General features: G+C 32.8%; 3 protein-coding genes across 3 annotated transcripts; 1 reads left to right on the top strand and 2 right to left on the bottom strand.

Annotated features, from left to right (window-relative positions):
• Window positions 1-7034: 7034 nt before the first annotated feature.
• LOC149892121 (uncharacterized) lies at window positions 7035-7542 on the top strand. The gene is made up of 2 exons (XM_090080529.1): window positions 7035-7224; window positions 7334-7542. Exons 1-2 carry the CDS (start codon window positions 7035-7037, stop codon window positions 7540-7542), a joined length of 399 nt encoding a protein of 132 aa, XP_089936655.1.
• Window positions 7543-15829: 8287 nt separating this feature from the next.
• On the bottom strand, window positions 15830-18733 carry LOC149892120 (uncharacterized). The gene has a single exon (XM_090079579.1). It carries the CDS (start codon window positions 18490-18492, stop codon window positions 15988-15990), a length of 2505 nt encoding a protein of 834 aa, XP_089935705.1. The 5' UTR covers window positions 18493-18733; the 3' UTR covers window positions 15830-15987.
• Window positions 18734-21551: 2818 nt separating this feature from the next.
• LOC149892119 (vesicular inhibitory amino acid transporter-like) lies at window positions 21552-23129 on the bottom strand. Its single transcript, XM_090079594.1, has 2 exons — window positions 22753-23129; window positions 21552-22665 (listed from the first exon to the last, which is right to left on the bottom strand). Exons 1-2 carry the CDS (start codon window positions 23073-23075, stop codon window positions 21603-21605), a joined length of 1386 nt encoding a protein of 461 aa, XP_089935720.1. The 5' UTR covers window positions 23076-23129; the 3' UTR covers window positions 21552-21602.
• Window positions 23130-23366: the final 237 nt, after the last annotated feature.

Here is a 23366-nt window from a genome sequence, read left to right as displayed (position 1 = left end):
TATAAAGAAATCAAAAAAAAAAAAAAAAAAAAATCTATAAATTAAATCTTTTTTAAACCCAACCGGGAGAAATCTGGGGTCATATCGGGGTAAAGAAAAAAGCAGCCAAAAAGTTTTTCGTTTTTTTTATTCTGCCCATATGGTTCCCGTGTAGATCCCGCGGCCAAATCCCGTACGGTTCTCGTTTGACATCCCAGATGGTCCCCGTTTGGGTCCCGTATGGTTGTGCTTGCTGGGGTTGCACTGACGACAAGAGCGCACACATTCTTCGACGTCTTTCCTCATCACTTGCGGAATTATTCTTTGAACTGTGAACATCGTCCGATTGACTCCAAAATGATGCTTTGAGTGACATTTACGAATTTCTTCTGCAATATTTAACCCACATAGTTCTTTCACATCTTTACGAGAAAGTTCGTTTAGCCAGGTCTTAGAAACTCTCGTCAGTGCATCGGCTTTGTTTTTAGAGGACGGAACCCATTTTAACACGATGTTCATTTTATATTCTTTTATTAAATCTCGTAGTAGAAAGAGTCTTCGTTTCATGAGCATTTCCGATAACTCTATGACCTTCGGTCAGTACACTTTTTAGCCCTTCATGTACGGTTACTGAGTCAAAGATCACTGTTAGGTTCCTTATATCCCACTTGACGTCTAGATTTATCCCACGTACCACAGCTTCTAATTCAGCAATATTAATATGCATGACATCATTGATGCTTCGTAACCAGGCTGCATCCTCAATTATTGCACCATCATATTCTAGAATAACTCCCATTGCCATGCTACTTGCATCACACCACAATATTGCTCCATTGTGAATCCCTTCAACACCCCATATCCCTTTAACAGGATCGTTTAACTCCATTCGATACAGTATTTCGACCAACCATGACTGTGCTTGATCCTCAATTAAGTCATTCCAAACTTCTCCATGGCTATGACGTTTTATGAAGCTGCATGCCATTCTAAGCCAATTTCCAACGGGATAGTGCCCTAATAAGTGCCCACATATTGAAAAAAAACTTCGTCGTGTTATTTTATCGTTTTTGATATCTTCTGACTTCGGAATATTATTGCCACCCTTCCAACAAAGCTGTTTCTTTTCGTTTCTAAACAGTTGCAAACTCAACACTCATGCAGCACTACATTCCTCCGGTTCTTTTGTTATCATTCCATACCGCGCCAAATGGTTTACAACGTTTTCAACTGATATCTTTTTCAAATTAACAATTATGTCGTCGATGTAGTGGTCAGTTGCTTCATTAATACCTGCATCGACACTCAGCACTTTGCCTAGGATTGAAGACAGAGTTCTTCAGTTGGGGTTCATGGTGTTTCCATTTGTATTTAGTAGTCCACTTTGCGCCATCGAAATAGGCGTCAAAATCCTTGTCCGTCATAGTAGCATTGTTGCCAACAGATTTTTTCTCCTTACAAATTGAAACAAAACTAAACTCGATCTTTCCATCGTATAGGTGCACTCCTCCACAACGATTGATAATATCCATACCAATGACAGCGTCAATACCGTCGAGAACGCTTCTTAAAATCATTGCTGACGCCTTTAGCTGTTTCCCAGCTATTACCAATGTTATCATCGCTCCTCCCACTATTTCCACAAATTCTCCGTTTACAGCCAATACCTTGAGTTCGTTTCTTCTGATGTGAACATTTGCTTTCCGAGCCATTTTTCTTGAAATAATGGTTCGGGTACATCCACTGTCGACCAGTGCTTTTGCTGCAAAGTTGTTCACGAGTACCATGCATATTGGGAGCGCCGTTAGTTGCTTAAGGTAACAGCTGGCGCTGGCAGTTCCCCACTTGAGTTTCCCTGTTGCAATGAGCAAAATCTTGCAACATGGCCAGTTTTTTTTGCATCGAAAACATGTTATTACACTATTAGTATTCCGTTGCTTAAAAAGACAGTTTCGAGCAACGTGTTCAGGTTTACTGCAGTTATAACAATTAAAACCATTAGAGGATGAAGATAATCTATTAGCATTTTTTTTGATTCCAGAGATTGTCGTTGAAACACATTCCTCTTTTGTTGGTTCCGATAAGAGCACTCTTGCATGGTTTAACACGTCCCGCAAGTTGATCCCAAACATTTTTACTTGTGCTGTAACTGCTTTGAAGCTTCACCTGGCAATCCAGTTATAAACGCTCGCTGCAGCAACTCTTCATTTTCAACTTTTGTCAGTCTCATAAGTTGACGCAAGCTGGCCATGTAAACATCGACGGATTCGCCTTCGTTCCATCTCCGATCCCTAAACAGCTCGTAGGCTTCAAAACTATCAACTGCAAACGCGTCCAATTAAGCTTTTTCAATACCCGCAGCGGAGGTTTTCTTGCTATCGCTAAGTTGTTAATATAAGGCAAATGCACTTCCTTCGAGAAACAACGGAATTATCAAAGACTGATCGCCCATCTTTTGTAGTTCACCGACCAGTTTTACTTTCTTCAGCCATACTACCACATCGCCTGACCCATCAAATTTTTCAATCATTTTTGCGATCGGTGTCATACTGCCGAAATAGCTTGTAAAATCAAGACGACTGCTTTTCACTACAATGATATATTTCTCACTTTCTCAGCTTTATATAAGATTTTTAAATTCATCTTACACAATGAATTATGCATTCATTGTGCACAATGAACCATATATAGTCATTGTGTACAATGAATTTTTGACGCATGCGCAATGATACAATTCTTACTCTAATTACAACACAAAATGATCAAGTAAATCGTTTAAAAACAGCATAAAAAAATAATGGACCAGATATAATTACTTGTATTATCAAACTCTTTTTCAGAAGTCTTATATTCATCAAACTCTTTCACTACATTCAAAGTGTAAAAAAGGATCGATATGAGACATGTAAAAATTTCGTCTAAATTTAACATAACATCCAAACTTTACAAGTTAATGCTATTAACTAAAAAGAAAATTTATACAGACCTTTTCTAATGAGTGTGCTAGTCAAATACCCTATTCCCATCTAACAGCTCTAGAAAAAAAAATAGGTTTGGTTGGGTCAGAATTTTGAAGGTCATACTTTGTTGTTTTGTTCTATAGTAGGTACTTTCCAATGTGTTTTGGAGCTAAAGAGGGATCTTTGGTACATATCTCAACGTAATAAAAAAAAATGTATTTATTTTTTTTTAAGTGATTGTTTTGAGAGTATTCAATTAGTCTATTAAACTCAATATTAATATTAATATTTCTCGTATTTAAATTTTAATGTATACAATAACAATCTCACTCGTAAATATACGAAAAGTCCATGGGAAAGTCGTATTTAGTTAGTAACCAGCTGAAGTAGAGGTCTAATTTTTGCTTTTAGCAACAAATAAAAGATTTTTGTAACGAAGTGACAATAATGGTTCCGTCATTAATTGTCTCCCCTATCCCACCGACGCATTCCTTACATGGTCAAGAGACAGATTGCCAAATCCAATTTCAAATTTCAACAGTTGTTTATCCAAACTAAGTTTCAAGTTGAAATTTAGTTTCGATAAACAACTTTTCCATTTTTTCTTTTCCTTAATGTATTGTACTGCCAATTTCTGAACTTCTGACTTTCTCAGGGCATGGCATTTAGCGTTGACAATCCATACCTTAATTGATAGTAAGTAAACGTCAAAAACCACATTAAATTTATTTGTGTTGTGCGTGCATAAACATAATAATATTGTGTTATTGATAAACAAGCTGCCAATTTAAATCAATCATTTTTATTTCCAATTTCTTTAAGACACTTAAACTTTCCACATTAGTTTTGACCAGGTTAGTAATAGCATAATTAGGAATTTTTCTTCTCGTATCAAAATTTAAATTGTTTCCTTTACAAAACTAAATCAGTCGACGATAGAAAAGTGAAGATGATTATACCAAATTACCATTTTATTACCTTCATAAAATCCAGATAACTCTAAAGGAATCAAAGATGTTAAGAAATTGTTTCACGGCTTATTTATCACATACTTACTACTTATTGGAACAGACTGTAAGGCTTTTGCTGTTTTCTTAAAACTGTTATTTAAGGTAAAATATACGCTTACCATTTTTAGCTGTAACAATTTCATGGAAGTAATAGGCTGCCGTGAAAATGATAAAAATTTTATACCCAAAAGTTAGCCATAGGAGTTTTCTTATGAAAAGTATTTCTTATTAAAAGTACACTGCAAAACAAATCGGTTTTTCAGTTCCTTGGTTTTTCAAAAAACCATAACATATTTTTTAGTTTTTTGAAAATCCAATTGGTTTTATGCCTTGGTATTTAATGTCATGGTTTTCCAAAAAACCAATTGCATTCGCCGTAAGCTTTTGTAAAGTTTTTAAGTTTTGAAAAACTTCAAAATGGCTGGACCCGCCTTCAACGCTTTGCCAATAAGTTTCAGTAGAAACTACATTTTTTTTTAAGAATAAGTTAACATCAAAATCTTAATATTTTCAGTAAGTTTAATGAATAAAAGTTAAATGAAGAAAAAAAAAGTTTACTGTGTTTACATTAAAACACTTCCTTTTTTTAAATGCTTATTTCATTCTCAATTTTTTAGTTAAACTTATAATAAATTACTTTATTACTGGTTTTCAGAAATTAAAAAGTTTTTTTTTTAAGAAAAAACTGAAAGTTAGTCATCTTTGGATATTGCATTAGGGTTAGAAAAGTGTAGATTAGAAACGTGTTTGCAAATTCAAACGTAGTTGTTAAAGTTTCAGCATCTAAGAAACACAAATGGCAACTTTTTTCAATTGTTCAATGTGTTCTACAACAGTATTGAATATTTTAAGGCTCTACAGGCATTACACTAATTACCACCAACATGATTTTAAAGACTAACTGCTGTTCTTTACCTTACAAAAAAATCTTCACAATTTTCAACAGAATGTAAGAAGAGTACATCAAACTGATAATAAACCAAAAATGGCAGTTAGCACATTATTAGTAATGGAAGATTTAGAACCATCGTCAGAAAATTAAATCCAAGACACAGATTTTCCAGGTCTCTTTCTACAGATAATATCTGATTTGAAAAATTCTATAGGCCTTATGTTTCTAAAACATAGAGGAACATGTCATTGCAAGCCAATTTCATGTTGATTTAGCAAGTGACATAAGAGAAGTCTTCAATGTATTCTTTTCATCATACCATAGTTTAATAAAGCAATTTATTCAACAAAATGATACAACCAGTTTAGTTCATGTATTAAATAATGACTATCTCTATGATGTATTCTCTTCTTTTATTCATGAGTATCAATTGATTAATTACTATAAGTCTAATTTAAAAATGGTCGAGCCACAAGAAAAAACTGTTACAGTTAAAAAAGTTAAAAGCATCCTTAGAGTATGTTTTTATTGTTTAAAATTTTATTGTTGCAAATATATCTTTGACCTCCGTATTTAATAATTTAATTTATCCTGCATAAATTAACTTAATTTGCATACTTTAAATTTATTATAACTGTAAGGATTCCTAGATGTTATGTTTTACTAATGTAAATACAAAAAATTACAGTTGTAGATATTTTATGAATAATTTTATGTAACATGTTTTGTTTATTTTTTAACTACCTTCATATTTCCAATAACAAAAAACCGTTGTTGGATGATGTTATAAATAGTTGTAGAAATATGACATAAATCATTTCTCTAATAAATCTTTAGAAACTAACATTGTTTAAGATAATATGTATATGATCTGGAACAACGACTAACTTTTCTTTATGTTAGTTTCTTCATTTATCCAATATAATTTCAAAGACGCACTGGTATTATTGTAAAATTCCGATATTGTAATTCAGTTATATTTTTTTTTGTTTGGAGTTGTTAACGTATGAACAAAAAGGTAGGATTTTGCTAACCTTTTCTCTTCGATAATATGTCCACAATAAGCTTACCTTGCCAGCAGGGCCGCCGAGAGGGGAGGGCCAAAGGGACAGTTTGTCCCGGGCGCCAGATGCCAAAGTAAGATAAAAATAGTTTTTTTAATCTTAAAATGCCATAATTGAAATGTATCTATTACTCGCGTTATATCATTATTTTTAATTCCTCTTAAAAATAACAAACTGTGAATACAATTTAGAAATAATTCTATTCAGAATTTAGAAAGTAATAGTAAATACTTTTCAACTCTTTACGATCAACTTATTTATGGTAATTCATGTTTAAGATTTATATTTAACTATTGAAATATTGATTTATGGCATTAGCTTTTTGAGATTGAGTTTATAATTTTTTGATGAGTTTGCGTAATTGACAATGCTATTATTTTATTGGTGCGTACGGTTATTTACAGTAACTGTTAATAATGAATCGTAAAAAACTTTCTGGTGCCCAAAATAGGGCATTGGCTTCCAAAAGGGTAAAAGAATGTGAAAAAAATAAACAAATGCTCCAAGAATTACGTTGGTTTTACAAAGCTACTTTTATCAAAATACTGATTTCAAGGTATTTCAATATATATATATATATATATAACTTTCGAAATTAATCATTTTTTACACAATGCCAATATCCGTTGCAGAGGGTGAAAGATCTTTTAGTAAACTTAAGATTATAAAAAACCATTTCAGAGCCACCATGGGACAAGAGCGACTTTCAAATCTTATGATGTTGTCTATTGAAAATGATCTCGCGAAATCATTATCATATGATGAAGTAATTTATAATTTTGCCTCGAAAAAAGCTCAAAAATTTTATTTAAGTTAGGAATTGTTTATGCTGCGGTTAGTTAGCAAAAAATGAAATAAAGTTAAAATAGCTATAAAGGCATAATGTACTTTTTTGCTTCTATGCTAAGTATATATATGAAGCGAAATCTATAAGGGCGCCAAAAAAGGTTTTGTCCCGGGCGGCTTGAAGGCTCTCGGCGGCCCTGCTTGCCAGGCTCCAAGATGCAAAGTCATCATCGAAGGACCCGTTGAAGCAATTGCTATTGCACTATTTAACTGCCAACAACTTCACCATCCTTCAAACTCAATTGACATTCATTCAGCCTTCTCAAAGCACAAGGCACCAAAAATGGATCGTTCTCACACTGGCCAGGAAATATCTGAAGAAGAGTGGGCAAATTTTATTAGTTGCTGGAAATTGTTCAAGAGATGTACAGACATTAGACAAGAGGAGATGAGAGCACAGCTGTTTCAGTGCTGTGAAGACAACCTCGGAAACCAACTCCTAAAAGAAAACCCTAAGATAATCAACAAAAACGGTGAGACATTTCTTAAAGCAACGAAAGACTGGCTGTTATCCCAGTAGCCGTTAGTGTCAGAAGGGCAGAACTTGCAACTACATTGTACAATGCCACTGCCACCCACAAGCAACCGTTGATTTTACCGATGCTATCATACGAGATATTGTTGTTGCCGGACTATCAGATGTTGACATCCGTAAAGATGTACTTGGATGGGTCTCACTTGACACAGGCTCAATCGAAGATATCATTGCTTTTATCGAGGGTAAGGAGATGGCACGAAATGCACTAGTCTGTAGTTCAACAACAGCAAGTGTATCAACTTTCAGGAAATAAAACAAGAGCAATACACACGGTATCAAAGATACCAATGTTACAGCCATATACCCAGATTGCTCAAAATCCAATAGAATATTTACCAAATCATCTAGAGGATGGAACACAAGACCTCACAGGTTATGTCTACTGCTGGAAGAAGCTTAGATCTCGCAATCTAAAATGAACAACAGAATCATCCCAAACGATATGAAATTAAATGCCTCTAAAAATGCCGAGGCCAGCGGATATGTGTTAAAGATAAGCGAAATTAAGCATTCAAATAAAAAATAAAATCTCAATTGATACCCAACCTAAAGCAACACACCACAGAAATAAATCATCACATATTTACCTGGTTTATCCTACAATTCAGCTGGGTATGACTACCAACAAATCAGACATGATTGTTGACAAATGGTATCCATTCCCTCCCATTACACTAAAATATCTACAAGTCATCACAGACACCGGTGCACAGTCCTGCTTATGGTCCAGGAAAAGGTTTGAGAGTACAGGTTTTAAAGCACAAAGTTTAATACTTATAATTCCGTATTAAAGGTGCAATTTTTGTACGTCTTGAAGGACAACAACCTAATGGCAACAAAGTTAAATGAGCTGTAATGGTTTATATCAGTCCAGGTGCAAGCGGATTCTACTTATCCAATCAGTATTCTAATTCAGAAAGATATCAAACCAGTTGCAGCATTCACTCCAGCCACCATACCAATCCATTTGGCAAGATCCATTGGCAAGATCAAGTTGAGTTTACTTCGTGATGAATCTCTTGTTGTCATTGAAAAGGTACCCCTAAGAGAAAACAGAATGGTCATCACACGAAAACATGACGACGGGCCTCGTCGCAATGTTGACCTATCCCCATTAAATAAAGATTGCCACAGAGAAACCCATGCAATGAAATCACCATTCCAACTAGCTCGTTAAGTACCAAGAAATTCATGGAAAATTGTAACCGATGCATGGAATGGTTATCATAGCGTCCTGATACGCATCGAAGGTAGACATCTTACCACCTTTATTACACCTTATGAACGCTAGATACATTCGAGCTCCTCAAGGTTTCGTCTCCAGTGGGGACGGCTACAACAGGCGTTTTGATGAAATCGTTGCACAATTTAATTGTGAACAAAGATGTGTACCATCCACTACGACGATGAACTAGTTAATCATTGGTGGCGAACAATCGAATTCCTTAAGCTTGTTGGTAAAGCTGGAATTATTTTAAACCCCCAAAAATTCCAATTTGCTCAAAGAGTAGTGGACTTTGCAGGTTTTAGAATATCTGAAGATGGAGTTGAACCACTGTCTAAATATATTGACGCAATCAGATCATTCCCAACGCCATCCTCAATAACTGATATCCGATCTTGGTTCGGTTTAGTTAAGCAAGTATCACATTACGCCCAACTTCAAGAAGTTATGGCCCCATTTAAGGCTCTGCTCAGCCCTTAATCAAAATTATATTGGTCGGATGATCTTAACACTTCATTCAATATATCAAAGGAAAATACATCAGCGCAATTAAAATTGGGGTCCATATATTTGACACCACCAAGAAGACCTGCTTGAGAAGCGACTGGTCAAATTCGGGCATTACCTAAGCCAAAAACGTTGTAAATGTAAATCAGATTCCCCAGATTGCTGTATAGACGGATAGAAAATCGCTCTTGCCGGGTCCAGATTCTTGTCATCTAGGGAAAAACGATACGCACCAATTAAAGGCGAAATGCTAGGCGTGGCTTTGAGTCTAGAGCAGACTAAATATTCCACACAAGGATGTGATAACCTCTTGGTAGTAACTGACCATAAACCACTTGTTAAATTATTAGGAGACAGGACCCTAGATAAAATCGCTAACACAACTTTAGCACAACGACCTGCAAGTAATGTTAAAGGCTTTATATATATATATATATATATATATATATATATATATATATATATATATATATATATATATATATATATATATATATATATATATATATATATAAAGCCTTTAACATTACTTGCAGGTCGTTGTGCTAAAAGGGAATGTGGTGTGCATTGATATGAAACCAATTTACTTCATTAACCTTCTTGAATGCTTTAAATTATTGTATCATATCCCCTAACTGCCTTCTTTATTCTAGAGTTTGTAGATTGAGATAAGTTAGACAGGCTTTTATATATATAAATAAATAAGTAATAAATACATGGGTTTACCAACAGCTACTGTGTTTTGCCAGAAGTTGGCAAAACACTTGCTCAGCAGTGAAACAAATTAAACAAAACTAAAAATTTTAATAATCAAGAGTTTCTGGTGGAAGAGTTCTCCATTCACCATTAAATATGATTTTAGTTTTTCAATAAAAATAGTTGTGTTTTTTTTGTCACTGACGGTATTTACAAGTATATTACAAAGTTAAAGACCATACTGGGATAATACTTGATTGCTGAAATGATTATTGTATTTTGTTTCTTTTAGTTTTAGCGTTCTTTCTGACATAGAGTATTGAATTAAATTGCATAACGACGTTAGTGCTTCCTGTTTTATAGATTTCTGCATTATTAAGACGACCTTGAAATATATTATTTCTCTTATTTTTAGCCAATGCAAGTTGTTATATTCTTTGTTATTTACTTGAGTTTCTATTTTGGTGTTAAATACCATTCTTGCTGTACAATTCTGAACAGACTGCAGTTTTTTTAATAGTGCCTTATCAATTCCAAAGTAGAGGGAGTTACAATAATATAGTTGTGAAAATAATAATGAACATACTATGGTGCACAGATTTATATGGGATAAGAATTGTTTTATTTTGGGTATTTTTCTCATTATATTGTAACAGTTTTTAACAATCTTATTTATTTGTGTGTTTTTAAAGATAATTAATTGTCGAGTATCACATCTAGACTTTTTGCGGAATCAACAAATCAAATGCATTTCTTGTTAACAAAAGTACCCTTAATAATAATATCTTTTTGAATGTTAGGTGGTGCCATAATTAATATTTTTGTTTTTGATTGGTTTATGAATAATTCACACATCCATTTAGAAATGTATTCAATGAAATTGGCCATGGCGTGACATTTAGTGGGGGACTGAAGTATCAAAAAAACCTAAAATACTTTTTAAGTTCTTAGTTAGAAAAATTGTATATGAGGTCCTTTTGAAAAAATCAAGTGGGCTCTTTGTCCTCACCCCCACCCCTCGTCGTTGTGGTTATTGTATATATACAGTCGACTCTCGATATCTCGAATACTTGATATCTCGAACTTTTGAGTATCTCGAACTTTTTTAGCGGTCCCATGGACATAACGTACTAGTTTAGGCTAAAATCCTCTCGATATCTCGAACCTTATTATCTCGAACTTTTTGGTATCTCGAACATTGTTTTCGGTCCACAGGGCAATTTTCTCTCGTTATCTCGAACTTTTCAACATTTTTTTTTTCAAAAATGTTTTAATAAAATTTAATTTTTTTAAATTCCAATTTTCGAAAAAAAAAAAATTTTAATTCGATTTTTAAATTCGATTTTTTTTAAGAATCGAATTTCTGAAAAGTTTTCCTTTAATATATAATTTATTCTTTTTGTCAAACGCAGCAGCATGCCGCTCGTTAAACGAAAACTCACGAACAAATCTATAATAGAAAAATGCAAGGCATTAAAAGACCTAGAGACTGGGATGTCTAACAAAGAGGTTGCCAAAAAGTATGGAGTCCCAAAGAACACATTATCAACCTGGATTAAAAATAAAACCAAGTTATTAACCTCACTGGAAAAAAATGGCACAAAATCTAAACGGAAGAAACTTCGTAGTGGTAATTTCAAAAATGTAGACAAGGCCATATACACGTGGTTCGTTGCAAAAAGAAGTCAACAAGTACCAATTGATGGTACCATACTAAAAGAAAAGGCACTAAAATTCGCAGAAGCAGTAGGAGAGTTGGATTTTAAAGCATCTGATTGTTGGTTTCATAATTGGAAAGGAAGGTCAGTTAAATTTTGTCAAATCTTGTTCAATTTTAATATTAACAAATAACATGTATCTGTTTATATTTAATTTATTTAGTTTTTTAAACGTGTAATTAAAATTCAATTATTCTGTTCCTATTTTTAGGAACGGCATCAGCTTTAAAATAATCTCAGGCGAAAGTGCCGCCGTGACGAATAATACGACTGCTTCGTGGAATGAAACTACACTTCCAACATTGCTTTTGAATTACAAGCTTGAAAACATTTTCAATGCCGATGAGTTTGGACTATTTTACCAGTGCCTACCAAACAAAACATACCATTTATCACGAGAAAAATGTTTTGGGGGAAAAAATAGTAAAGTCAGACTAACAGGCATAGCAGCAGGGAGTGCAACGGGAGAAAAATTACCTAAGTTTGTTATCGGAAAATCTAAAAACCCACGGTGTTTTAAGCACATTAAACAACTTCCTTGCACATATAAAAATTAGCTAAAAAGTTGGATGACCGGAGACCTTTTTACAGAATGGGTAATGAAACTTGACTCATTTTTTCGTGCTCAAGACAGGAAAGTAGCACTCCTGGTGGATAACTGTTCTGCCCACCCACACATTGAAGGGCTAAGCAACATCAACCTAATATTTTTCCCCCCTAACACCACATCTGTCCTTCAGCCCATGGATCAAGGCGTAATACGAAGTCTTAAAGCTCATTATCGTCACAAAATTGTGCGTTTGTGTATCAAGGCTGTCGATGATAACGAACTCATGCCAAAAATTTCTATACTTCAAGCAATGAAAGATCTTGTTTCTTCGTGGAATGCTGTGTCGAAGGAGACTGTCATCAACTGCTTTAAAAAAGCTGGTATCAGCAAAACAAACAAGAGTATTGAAGAAGCTGATGATGATCATTCTTTTAAATTTTTGACAGAAGAACTTAACCGTTTGCGAGAGTTAGATCCTCGTGCCGCCCAAGAAGATCTCTCAGCGGAATCTTACATTGGTTTAGATTGCGATGTAGTAGCCACCGGTTCACTTGCTACTGATGCTGAAATCATTGCTCAGATTTTAGACCCTAATTTTGAAAACGACGATAATGAAGTTGAAGATAGCGTTGACGAAGCTATTGACGTCGAAGCCCCGCCACGCCCATCTGATATTCAATAAGAAGTTGCTTTTGAAACAATTCAAAATGCTTCGCTATACAGCTCAAAATACGGAAATGAAATACAATCCCTAGCACTAAAACTTGAGGATTTAATGAAGATGGAAAAGATGGATAATTTAAAGCAATATCAGATAACAGATTTTTTCCAAAAGTTGTAGTTTTTGTTGTTAATGATTTTTGTCAGAAAAATAACTTGTTTTAATGAAAGTCGGGCAATTTTATTTATTTTCAACCCTTTTCTTGATATCTCGAACTCTCGATATCTCGAACTTTTTTTCCGGTCCCCTTACTGTTCGAGATATCGAGAGTCGACTGTATAAGGAATGTTATACATTTACTACCACAACAATTTTTTATCTGAAGAGTGTTGAGTAGAGAGTTTTATAAATGAATAGAACCAGGTGTTACCTATAAAATTTCAGACTAACAGTTAAATTTTATTTTTTACAGCTTATATTGAAACAAGAAAAAGCTTCGAAACGAGAATAAAACGATGGAAAAGCTTCCAATTCGCAAAACAACCGTGAAATCAGATGATACGCGATTAAAGAATGGTTAAAAATTCTCTCAATTTTGACATTGTAATTTTAATTGTTATCTTGTTTGAAACAAACAGTCAAATCATATACAGTTTTATTTTATCTGTAAATTATAAACGTAGTTTTGCAAGGTTTGCAATTGGCAAACTTTGTGGGAACTATACGGGTTACCCAGCGGGCATACCCATATGGGCCCCAGAGGAAAACCGCGGCCAAGATCCGGCGGGTTCCCGATGGGTTTCCCATATGGGTCCCAGTTGCAAACCCAAATGGGCCCCTTACGGTTTTAAAGTACAGGATTTGACTGGGACCCATACGGGATACCCAGCGGGCATACCCATATGGAAACCGCGGCCAAGATCCGGCGGGATACCGTTGGTCTTCCCATACGGGACCCAGTTGCGGGCCCGTATGGGCCCCGTCCGGTACCCGTCTGTCAATGTTGGCTGGGTACTCAACAAGCCAAATTTTTTATTTAAAATGGCTAATGAAACAAAAAAGTTTTCAAATGAATACAATGGGAATAATTGATACTTAGTTGACATCCTGTTTGTATTTTTCAATGCTAGAACCTTTTTAGGCATACTATAAATTAATATACGAATAGTATTTTGAGAAATATCTCGCCATGATTCATGCAATAACCTTAAATATTTTGTGTTTGACGATGGCTTCATATTCTTTTTGCAGAGTTTGCGGTCTAATATGCCTCAGAGGTGTTTGATAGGGTTCAAATCAGGTGACTGATTCGACCATGGAAGATTTTTAATCCCATTTTGACTCAACCAATTTTGAGTTGCTTTAGAAGTGTGACTAGTTGTTCCATCTTGAGAATATTGGAAGAAGTCCTTCCTACAATATTAAAACATATTTAGCTTAATTAATATTACTTTGGCACTCCACTACTTCTGAAAAATCATCGCTGCCTATTGCATCCCAAACTATTACTAAAAAGCCATCATTTTTTATTGTTGGCTATAATCTTTTGATGTCGAATTCTTAGCTGCAGAGTCTCCATACCCATACACTTCGATTGTTCGAAAGGTTCTGTCAGAAGGCTCTGGACGACCTGGGTATGTGAATGTGCATGCCTTCCCCTCACTTGGTATATTGTTCAATAACTCCTTTAACAGTAGAAAGAGGGATTGAGAGTTTTCCTTATTTTATTTTATTTTTTTTCCATCTTCATGTTGACTAATAATACGATCTCGTTGAAATCAGAAAAGTTTCGAGATTCTTTGAGCCTTGGCATATTTAATCAATAAGAAATATAAAATCTTGGTAAATAATCTGAAATATAAAATCTTGGTAAATAATCTGAAATATAAAATCTTGGTAAATATATCATTGTCATAAAGATTTATTCACATTATACATAAGAGTTTATGATGAAAGAAGGGAATAATTGAAACTTATATATATATCATGTTGTCTATTCAATTCTGTCATGACTGTATAGATTTCTTCACTTTGCGTAACTAACAACATTTCACCGTGTTATTTTGTCGCTAATCGCCGCTTAATGTTTACCAATTACTAATTTCCTCGATGTAACCATAATAAACACACCAAAGGTTTTAAGTTTACAGGAAACAAGCTATTACAACTATTCAAATTAAACCTAACTCAAATCGCGAACCCAAAATTTTAAGCGCAATATTTAAAGGCTACGTTCACAGAGCTTACTCCATACGCAGTCATTCACATTTAGAAAATGAGATAACTTTTCTAATTTAAATATTCAATGAAAATGGTTACGATAAAAACCAACTGGGAAGTATTGCTAACCAAGTTGAAAAAAACGGTTCATTAAGAACAATAAAATTCAATCCGAAAATGATGCCTTCCATAAAGTATCAATACCGTGGATATCATCACTGTCCCCTATATCTAAGAAAAATATTTAGAAAAGTTGGATATAGAGTAGTTTTTAAATCAAATCCTAATTTAACATCATCGTTAATATGTTAAAACAAATCTAAATTACCACGCAATAGCCAGCCTGGAACTTATTTAACAATAAGGAAATAAATGAATAAAGAAAGAAAGAAAGAAAAGATTTCTTTATTTCTGTATTTCTGTATTTCTTTTATGACGTCGGAGCACACGCCACCGTAACTTTACAATTTTGAAACGGTTTTTTTATTTTTGATTTGTATTTCATGGCTGATTGCCGTAAGCACCATACATAGTCGTTGTTTCTTCGTATGTATGTATGTATGTATGTATGTATGTATGTATGTATGTATGTATGTATGTATGTATGTATGTATGTATGTATGTATGTATGTATGTATGTATGTATGTATGTATGTATGTATGTATGTATGTATGTATGTATGTATGTATGTATGTATGTATGTATGTATGTATGTATGTATGTATGTATGTATGTATGTATGTATGTATGTATGTATGTATGTATGTATGTATGTATGTATGTATGTATGTATGTATGTATGTATGTATGTATGTATGTATGTATGTATGTATGTATGTATGTATGTATGTATGTATGTATGTATGTATGTATGTATGTATGTATGTATGTATGTATGTATGTATGTATGTTTTTATGTATGTATGTATAACGGATGAAGGGAAATAGTTACAAGACAACTGTTCGTTTATTTTTTTAAACCTTAGAAAACCATTTTTTATATTCAAATTAATTGCTAAAAGTTGATTATAACTAAAATAAATATGAAAACTTTCTTCTGAATTATTTTAGAAAAAAAAATCGACGCACGTTAAGTTTTGGTCAATAATCGATTGCTTGTTTACACTGTGCTTGTTTCGCTAGAGGTGGTTTGTTTTTTTCTTACAAACGACGAAATGGTGGATCTTCTTGATGAACTTAATGACCTTGTGCGCTTTATTTCACGATAGATTGAAAGAACGCGGTCCGTAACAACGTAAAACCAAAATATTAAAACGCCTCGAAATGAACGAGATATCGAATACAGAAATCGGAATATCGTATTAAAAATTTTTCCAGCATCCGAAGCACTTTTAGTTTGAAAAAATCCAAGCATTTCAATGGCCCCTAAAAGTACGACTAATTTTATAGCCATTTTTACTAAACTGGCATTTTCACCACCAGATTTTTTTAATAGCTTTCCAGATTTTTTTTTATGCTTAAAGATTCGGAATAACGTGTAAAACAGCGTTGCTGTTGCATAAATTGTACTTAAAATAACTGGCACGATATATGTGAAAATTAGACCCGTTTGGTTGCTAATCCAACAAATTCCATTTGCTCCATATCCAAGGCTGAGCGTGTTTGATTTTTCGAGCAAAAAGATCACCAAAAATAAACAAATGGGAACGCTCCAAGCAAATACGCAGTAGTAGTAAAATCTAACTTTTTTGTTTGTATCGCGCATGATATTTTTTCCAGAAAAAGTTGACCAAATATCGTATGCAAGAACAACACTCCACATTTGTGCAGATAATGCAAAAAAATGAAGTATATATGAGGATATTCGACACCAGTATTGATTGTCAGATTTTGTAGATAGCATAATTAAATCACAAGTAAGTAGCATTAAACACATGCAAACTATGTTTTTGCCTGGAACAGTGTTGAGTTCAGGTATTACGATGTAAGTTGCCATGGTAAAAGTATATCCCAAAATACTTAAAGAACACCCAATGATAGTTATATAGCTTTCCACATGTTGTGTTGTATGAATCCATTTTATTCTTGAAGAGCGAGGCAGTAAGCATACTCCTATTCCTGTATCAAGAGGAGCATATTCTTCAGCTTCGTAAAGTTTTCCGCTTTCAAAATCATAAACGGATTGATTACTGAAATAAGTATAATTAAAAATTTTCCTCATACTGCATTGTCCACTAAAATGGTACCGTTTACATGTAATAATTTTAAAAGTAGAGGCTGTTTTATTTGTTTGAAGGATTATATAATCGCTCTGTGAATACCTTGATATGTTGATGTATAAAGTACAGTTACCTGATATATGAAGCTTTCTTGGATCTCCATAGGAAACAACAGGTTCAGCACACAATCTATTCATGAAAGTTCGTGAATAATCTCTGCCATAAAGCTCGGTTATAAAAATGATTGAAGTTTTTTGCTGTGACTCAGTAAAAGAGATGTTAAACAGGTTCCTAAAAATTGGGCTTTGGTTATTCAAGTTTCTTTCGTGGTCAAGCTCATCAACGTAAATAAAATTTCGTGCGCAAAGCTTTTTGATCTGGTCTATAGATAGTATGTTTTCAGAATTGTTTATCGAATCACTAAAACTGCCGTTGTTCTGATCATGCACGCAATTCTTCTCTTCCAAGCGGTAACCAAATGCACAAAAAATTTGATCCACACATTTATCAGTATTCACATCGTATATTTCCTCTTGATTGCATGGGTTGCTTATATCTTCAGTATTGTCTGCTCCAAAACTGACTAAGGTGGAATATCGTGGTAACACAGAGTAAGAGTAAGAATTTGTTTGTCTTTGCTCAAATGTGTCAAAAAAAGAAAAACACGGCTGCTGGTCAATACTCACAGTTTCATTCACAGACACATTTTGCAAAGTCTCTAAAAGACAATGGATGTTTTTGTAGCATTTATTATCGTGTGAAATTAAAGCAGAGTAGGAATTGCACCATCTACACCAAACTGTTTCACTGGTACAATCGTCAGAAACGTTCTCTTTGCACATGTTAACATAATGAATAATTTCTTTTTCTTTGACTAGTTTGAACACGCAGTCGTTGTACTTTTCAGTTACATTACTTGTAGAATATCGGCTAATATCTTCAAGACAATCTGCCGTTACGTTTAAAAAGTGGTAGCTGTTTATTCTGTTGCATCGTGCACAATAGAGATTTTTGTAGATCAGTTTATCACTTCCAAATACTGGCAAATTGTAACCTTGTTTTGAACATAGGTCAGAAAGACGTTTATTAGCCTCTTTTGGACATTGTACGACCATATAGAGCCGCTCTGAAAATGTGTTTTTACCCAAAAATGGCTTTAGTAAAGGTTGACACGTTATATGTTTTTGTTTTTTTATTGTATTTAAGAACCGATTTTTATATAAATTTATGCTCTCATTTAATTTATTATCCCAAAGGTAATCAATGCAACAGGTACCAAAATTGATACAAGACTCTTGACACGAGCAATCTGAGTGGGTATCGCTACAAAGGTTATACTGTACACTTTGAGAAAATCCAAGAATATCAGGAAAAAGACTTTCAATAGGAATTTTTTCTGCACTTGTACTTTTTGCCAAGAGGAATAATAAAAGTACGCTGAGCATGGTCAGAGATTTCTTCAGATCAAGTTCTGTATGCTCAAGTTAAATTTTTGCAAATATTTATTAAACTTTTCGTGTACATGTGTAAAATTTCCATCAATAATGAAACTACAAAAAGCTGTTAAAAGTATGGCGTGAAATAGTATATGGTGTGTAATAAAATATGGGTGTTAACTTTACATTGAGATATATATATACATTACTTCTTTTATGTTAAAACTAAACAAAACTTGTCGACAAGTTTATTAATATTTATTTATACCATATGTTGGCTCTTGATAAAAATTTGTTTGAAGCAAAAATAGGTCTTAGTTAAGTGCACGTTAACAAAGACCGGAAATAATCCAATTAGTTTTTCTATTTAACAAAAATATTTTTAACTTAGTACAAAATTTCTAACCGATTAAAGACTTATTAAAATAAAAAAAAAAGAATCTACAAAAAAAATGTTATTTTAAAATATTTTGTTAAGAAACGACAGTTAAAAACGCAAAATAATTTTTTTGAATTTAAAAACTTGAAAAGTTTTTGTAATAAAAGGATTTATTCCGAAATGAAAGGGAAAGAATTTGTTGGTTCTGCAATCTTTTTATTTGCAGCGCCACACAATCGGAGAAATTACGGATTTAGCTAAAATAAGAAAACTTTGGCATAGTAAAAAGTACTTAATATTATGAGTACTTGTGCACACCCAAACATTAGATAAAATTCTTTTAGATAGGGAAAAAGTGAGTTGCATTCTGCTCCTTTGAGCTGCGTTGTTGAGCGCTGGTCATTTTTTTGAAGTGTTAAGAGGAAGCGATTTCTTCCTCTAATTTCTCAGCTATGATTTCTCATGACATTATCATACTTTTGGATTTGCAAATGAGGTTTGGAATTAAACTCTTTCAGAGTTGCTCTGCTAGTAATCTTTAGAACTCCTTTCTTATCGCAATAAGAAAATTATGGCCCTAAATGTTTTTAAAAAATATTGGTATTCTTAATTTTAAACTTAAATGGGATCTACAAAAATTAATTTTCATTTGAAAACCAAAACTTGCAGACCATTCAAGGATGATGTTAAAGAGATCATAATCCAAGGTAAATTTCAGTTGATTGCGATGAAGGAGTTGTGTCATTACAAATGCTAAATTCCGGAAACTTTTTTTATTTTTTTTTGAAAAATTACAATAGATTAATTTAAACATATATTTAAAATAGCTTTTAAAATGAAGACTCCATATTTTTTTTTTTTTTTGAGTTGTGTTTTGTTTAACTAAAAAAGTAAAAATTTAACTAGTTTTATGAAAAGCGCCAAAAAATAAAAAAAGAAGAGGCTTTTAATTCTTTTTCAACTGTTTCAACTAAAAAAAGTAAAAATAATAAAACGTAATTTTCAACTGCTTCATGCCAACCTTCTGGAAAGGGTTGGTAAAAAAAGTAAAAATAACAAAAAACATAATTTTATGTTAACAAATAAATTATTTTGTTATAAAAAAAAGGTTCATAAGGAATAATTAAACTCTTTTTATTGAATGTTAAAACTTTGAAATAAGCCCAGGTCAGCAATATTTACAGAGTTAGCCAAAGCTAATTTTTAGCAGCTCATAGATGTCTAATATATTTTTATTATTGTAAATAACTTAATGTAAAGTGTTGGATAGTTGCTCAAATTTATTCTGTTATTGAATTACATTTAACGTTTTTTTTTTGTTTTTTTTTTTAATATTTTAGATAAAATGGTCAGCATAATGAAAAATAGTTGCTTGTTTGAATTTTTTAAAAAAGAATGATCTGCAATAAAAGCAAGTTATTTTAAAAACCAGAAACTTTATACTAAAAATTCAAGAATTCTTCACTACAGTTATTAAAAAAAAAATTTCTAATTTTCTTGATTCTTTTGCATTTTAATCCAAATTCATGTTTGTGTTTTTAATTGTATTATTTTTTTTCGGCCAACTAAATTCGAAACTTCATCAAGCTTTGTTTCTTTCTTTCTTCCATCTTTTTTATCTTATTAATTTTTTAATATTTTTTTTAAGTAAGTAGTATTAAAGTATTTGTTAGATGTGTATAAACTTTAGTAAACCAATTAAAGGATTTGAATGAAAATTTATTAGCTAATAAAAATATTTTTTGATATCACAAGACCCTTTAATCTAATCTCATCAATCACCAGAATTGTTGAATTGGGAACAAAAATCTCGCTGATAATAAGGTAATATTTCTTGGACTATATCTGAGATAAATTATGAACAATCTTTTTCCTTTTAAAGAAAAAAAAAATTTTTTCTAGTAAATCTTTCACACTTTAATCTGTGTCTTTACAGTTTTTATAACCTACGTTTTCATTATATATGGGTTATCTTCATTCCTTCTAGATTAATTTTCATTTGTATCTAATGTAACTTTATTTTTTGGATTTTTCTAACTGCCTCTTTTACAGCTCTCTTTTCTGCTTATTTAACTAGAAGATCTAGTCTGTAAATCTTGTTTATCTCAAGCATAAAAAATCGCTTCAAATGTTGTTTATTGTAAAACAAAGCCGCTTTAAGATACTCCTTTGATGACCTACTTCTATTAATTTAGAATTTTGTTAAACTTTATATTCATTTGTACAAGAACAAATGAATATAAAGTTTAAAAAAAACAACTTAAAATTTAGAAAATGTCTTGTACCAAAGAACTAAATTCTTTAACTCTCGAAGGTCTATCTACGACCAATAAAATATCCTAGCCGAACAAATCAACTAGGTTGTTAATTAAATAGCCTCTAGGGTGAAATGTGCGCAATTTAAAAAATGATGTTTGATCAACAAGCATTTATAAAAGTTTTGCAATTATAAATGTAAACTTCGGTTTAAGATACTATATTCAGATATTATAGATGTGTAAATTTAGTTCGTTTATTACAGATGTGTACATTTAGTTCGTAGATTATTGGTCGTTAATAAAGGATTTTTCTGAGTTAAATGAAAAAAATGAACTGCTAAAGAAAAGAGCAGTTCATTTTTTTTATTTAACTCAAAAAATCCTTTATAAGGAACTTTCTGGCATGTTATAGACATGAAGAAAAAACAGCCTTTATTTTTATCTTTTATCTTATCTTTAAATAACAAAAGTAAAAGAAAACATTAATCTACGCTCCAAATTTCTGTCGTATGAAGACGAAAAGCTTTCTCCAGTGCCATCGCTGAAAAATATATTCCCAACCCCATGAACACAAAGCTAAAAATGACAATTAAAGTATCGAGGACCTTTTCTAAGTTTGAAATCTCATTATATTTTAGTTTTAGTTGAAAAAAACACGGAAAGATCATTTCTAAAAAAGATCCCGTAAAACTCCCAATAAACGCAAGAACTAAACAGAAATGAGGAACACTGAGTGCCATTGTAAGTGTTATTACGACAAGTGATACACGAATTCCGATCCGACGCATGTTAACTTTCTTCAGCTTTTCTTCTAACTGACTTCCAACACAATCCTCATTTTTTCGGAACTCTAATTGTTCTCCTGTAATCAACCAAAAGGAATCCTTTTCTAGGATCTCAAAAACAGTAAACATAGGTAGAGTGTAAGACGATAAACTTAAAAATACAACAACTATATTAACAGTAGTCAATAAAACGCCAGACGGAAGGTTTAAAGTCACTACTTGTGAAGTTTCTTTGCCAAACGTAATGTAGGCAATCACACCGATACCAATTTTAAGTACTGTCATTGCCGCATATCCAGCATTCATAACTTTTTTTATATAGTGAGGTTTGGCCATGTTTTCTTCTATAACAGATAGGTACATCTGCGAGGAATAGCTAGCGATAATTACTCCACAAGATGATACAAACTCGCTCAATGAAAATTGTTCTAATTGAGATGCATTCCATCGTTTGTACTCTGTAAAGCAATACAAATTGACGATGAAAAAAACAAATGCTGCTGATACAACAGTAACTGTGCTCATGAAAGATATATGATTTACATGTCTAATAAAGACGTTGGGCAGTATAACAATACCGAATATTAAAACCCAGATTCCAGACGAAATTTTAATAAACGGACACAGTGTTTTGAAAACGGAAGTTGCAACAATTGGATACAGTGTTGCCATAAACAACAGCTCAAGTACTTGAACAGCTAAAATAAGGTCTTTTCCACACCACGGCCACACCTTTGATCCAATATCAGCGTAAGATGTTCTATAAAGAAAGATCATTATTTTTGAAATATAAACTAAGTTGTGTAGGAACTAAAAGGCTCGGATACAAGTTGAACAAATGTGCTACCTTGTACGCAAGCGTACTACTTCATCGCTATCTTTATCCTTTACTATTTCATAGTGGCAATCTAAAAGTATTTGCCCAGTGTAATTCGAAATGGCTGCTATAACCACCATAGACACAATGCTCCACCACCCGCCCCCTTTTATAACATATGGCATGGCTAATATGGCTACGCCTTGTATTGAATTGCAAATGTTCCAAAATGCATTTATTGATGAAACTTGGTTTTCAGACTCTCTTTTTTCTAGTAAGCATTCTTCGTCAGTTGAGATTTTAGTATACCGGTTCCCCCTATAAAAGAGGCTACGCAACAAGTTCGAATCCATTGATTACCGTTCCAAAGTATAGAAAACAGAGTAGTTTAAATATTCAAGTTAATACAAGAGGATATATAAAATCTTTTCATGCATTACAAAACTAAAGAACAGATGTTTGACAAAATAAAATATGTTTCAATTAAATAAAATGATTGAAACTCGTTTTAGTTGCAAAAAGAAAAAAAAGAAAAAAAAAGAAAAAAAAAAAAAAAAAAAATAGGGAAACGCATTATAACAAATAATGCAAGCTGAAAATTCGGAAAGGAAATTTTGTGGAACTAGAAATAGTATGTCATTTAA

Source organism: Hydra viridissima, unplaced genomic scaffold, assembly GCF_058129835.1.
Source record: "Hydra viridissima isolate aposymbiotic clone 2 unplaced genomic scaffold, HvirCarnegie_v1 scaffold_2, whole genome shotgun sequence".
Classification (NCBI taxonomy): Eukaryota; Metazoa; Cnidaria; class Hydrozoa; order Anthoathecata; family Hydridae; genus Hydra; species Hydra viridissima.
The sequence above is the reverse complement of the archived record's forward strand: the minus strand, read 5'-3'. Positions and strand labels throughout refer to the sequence as shown.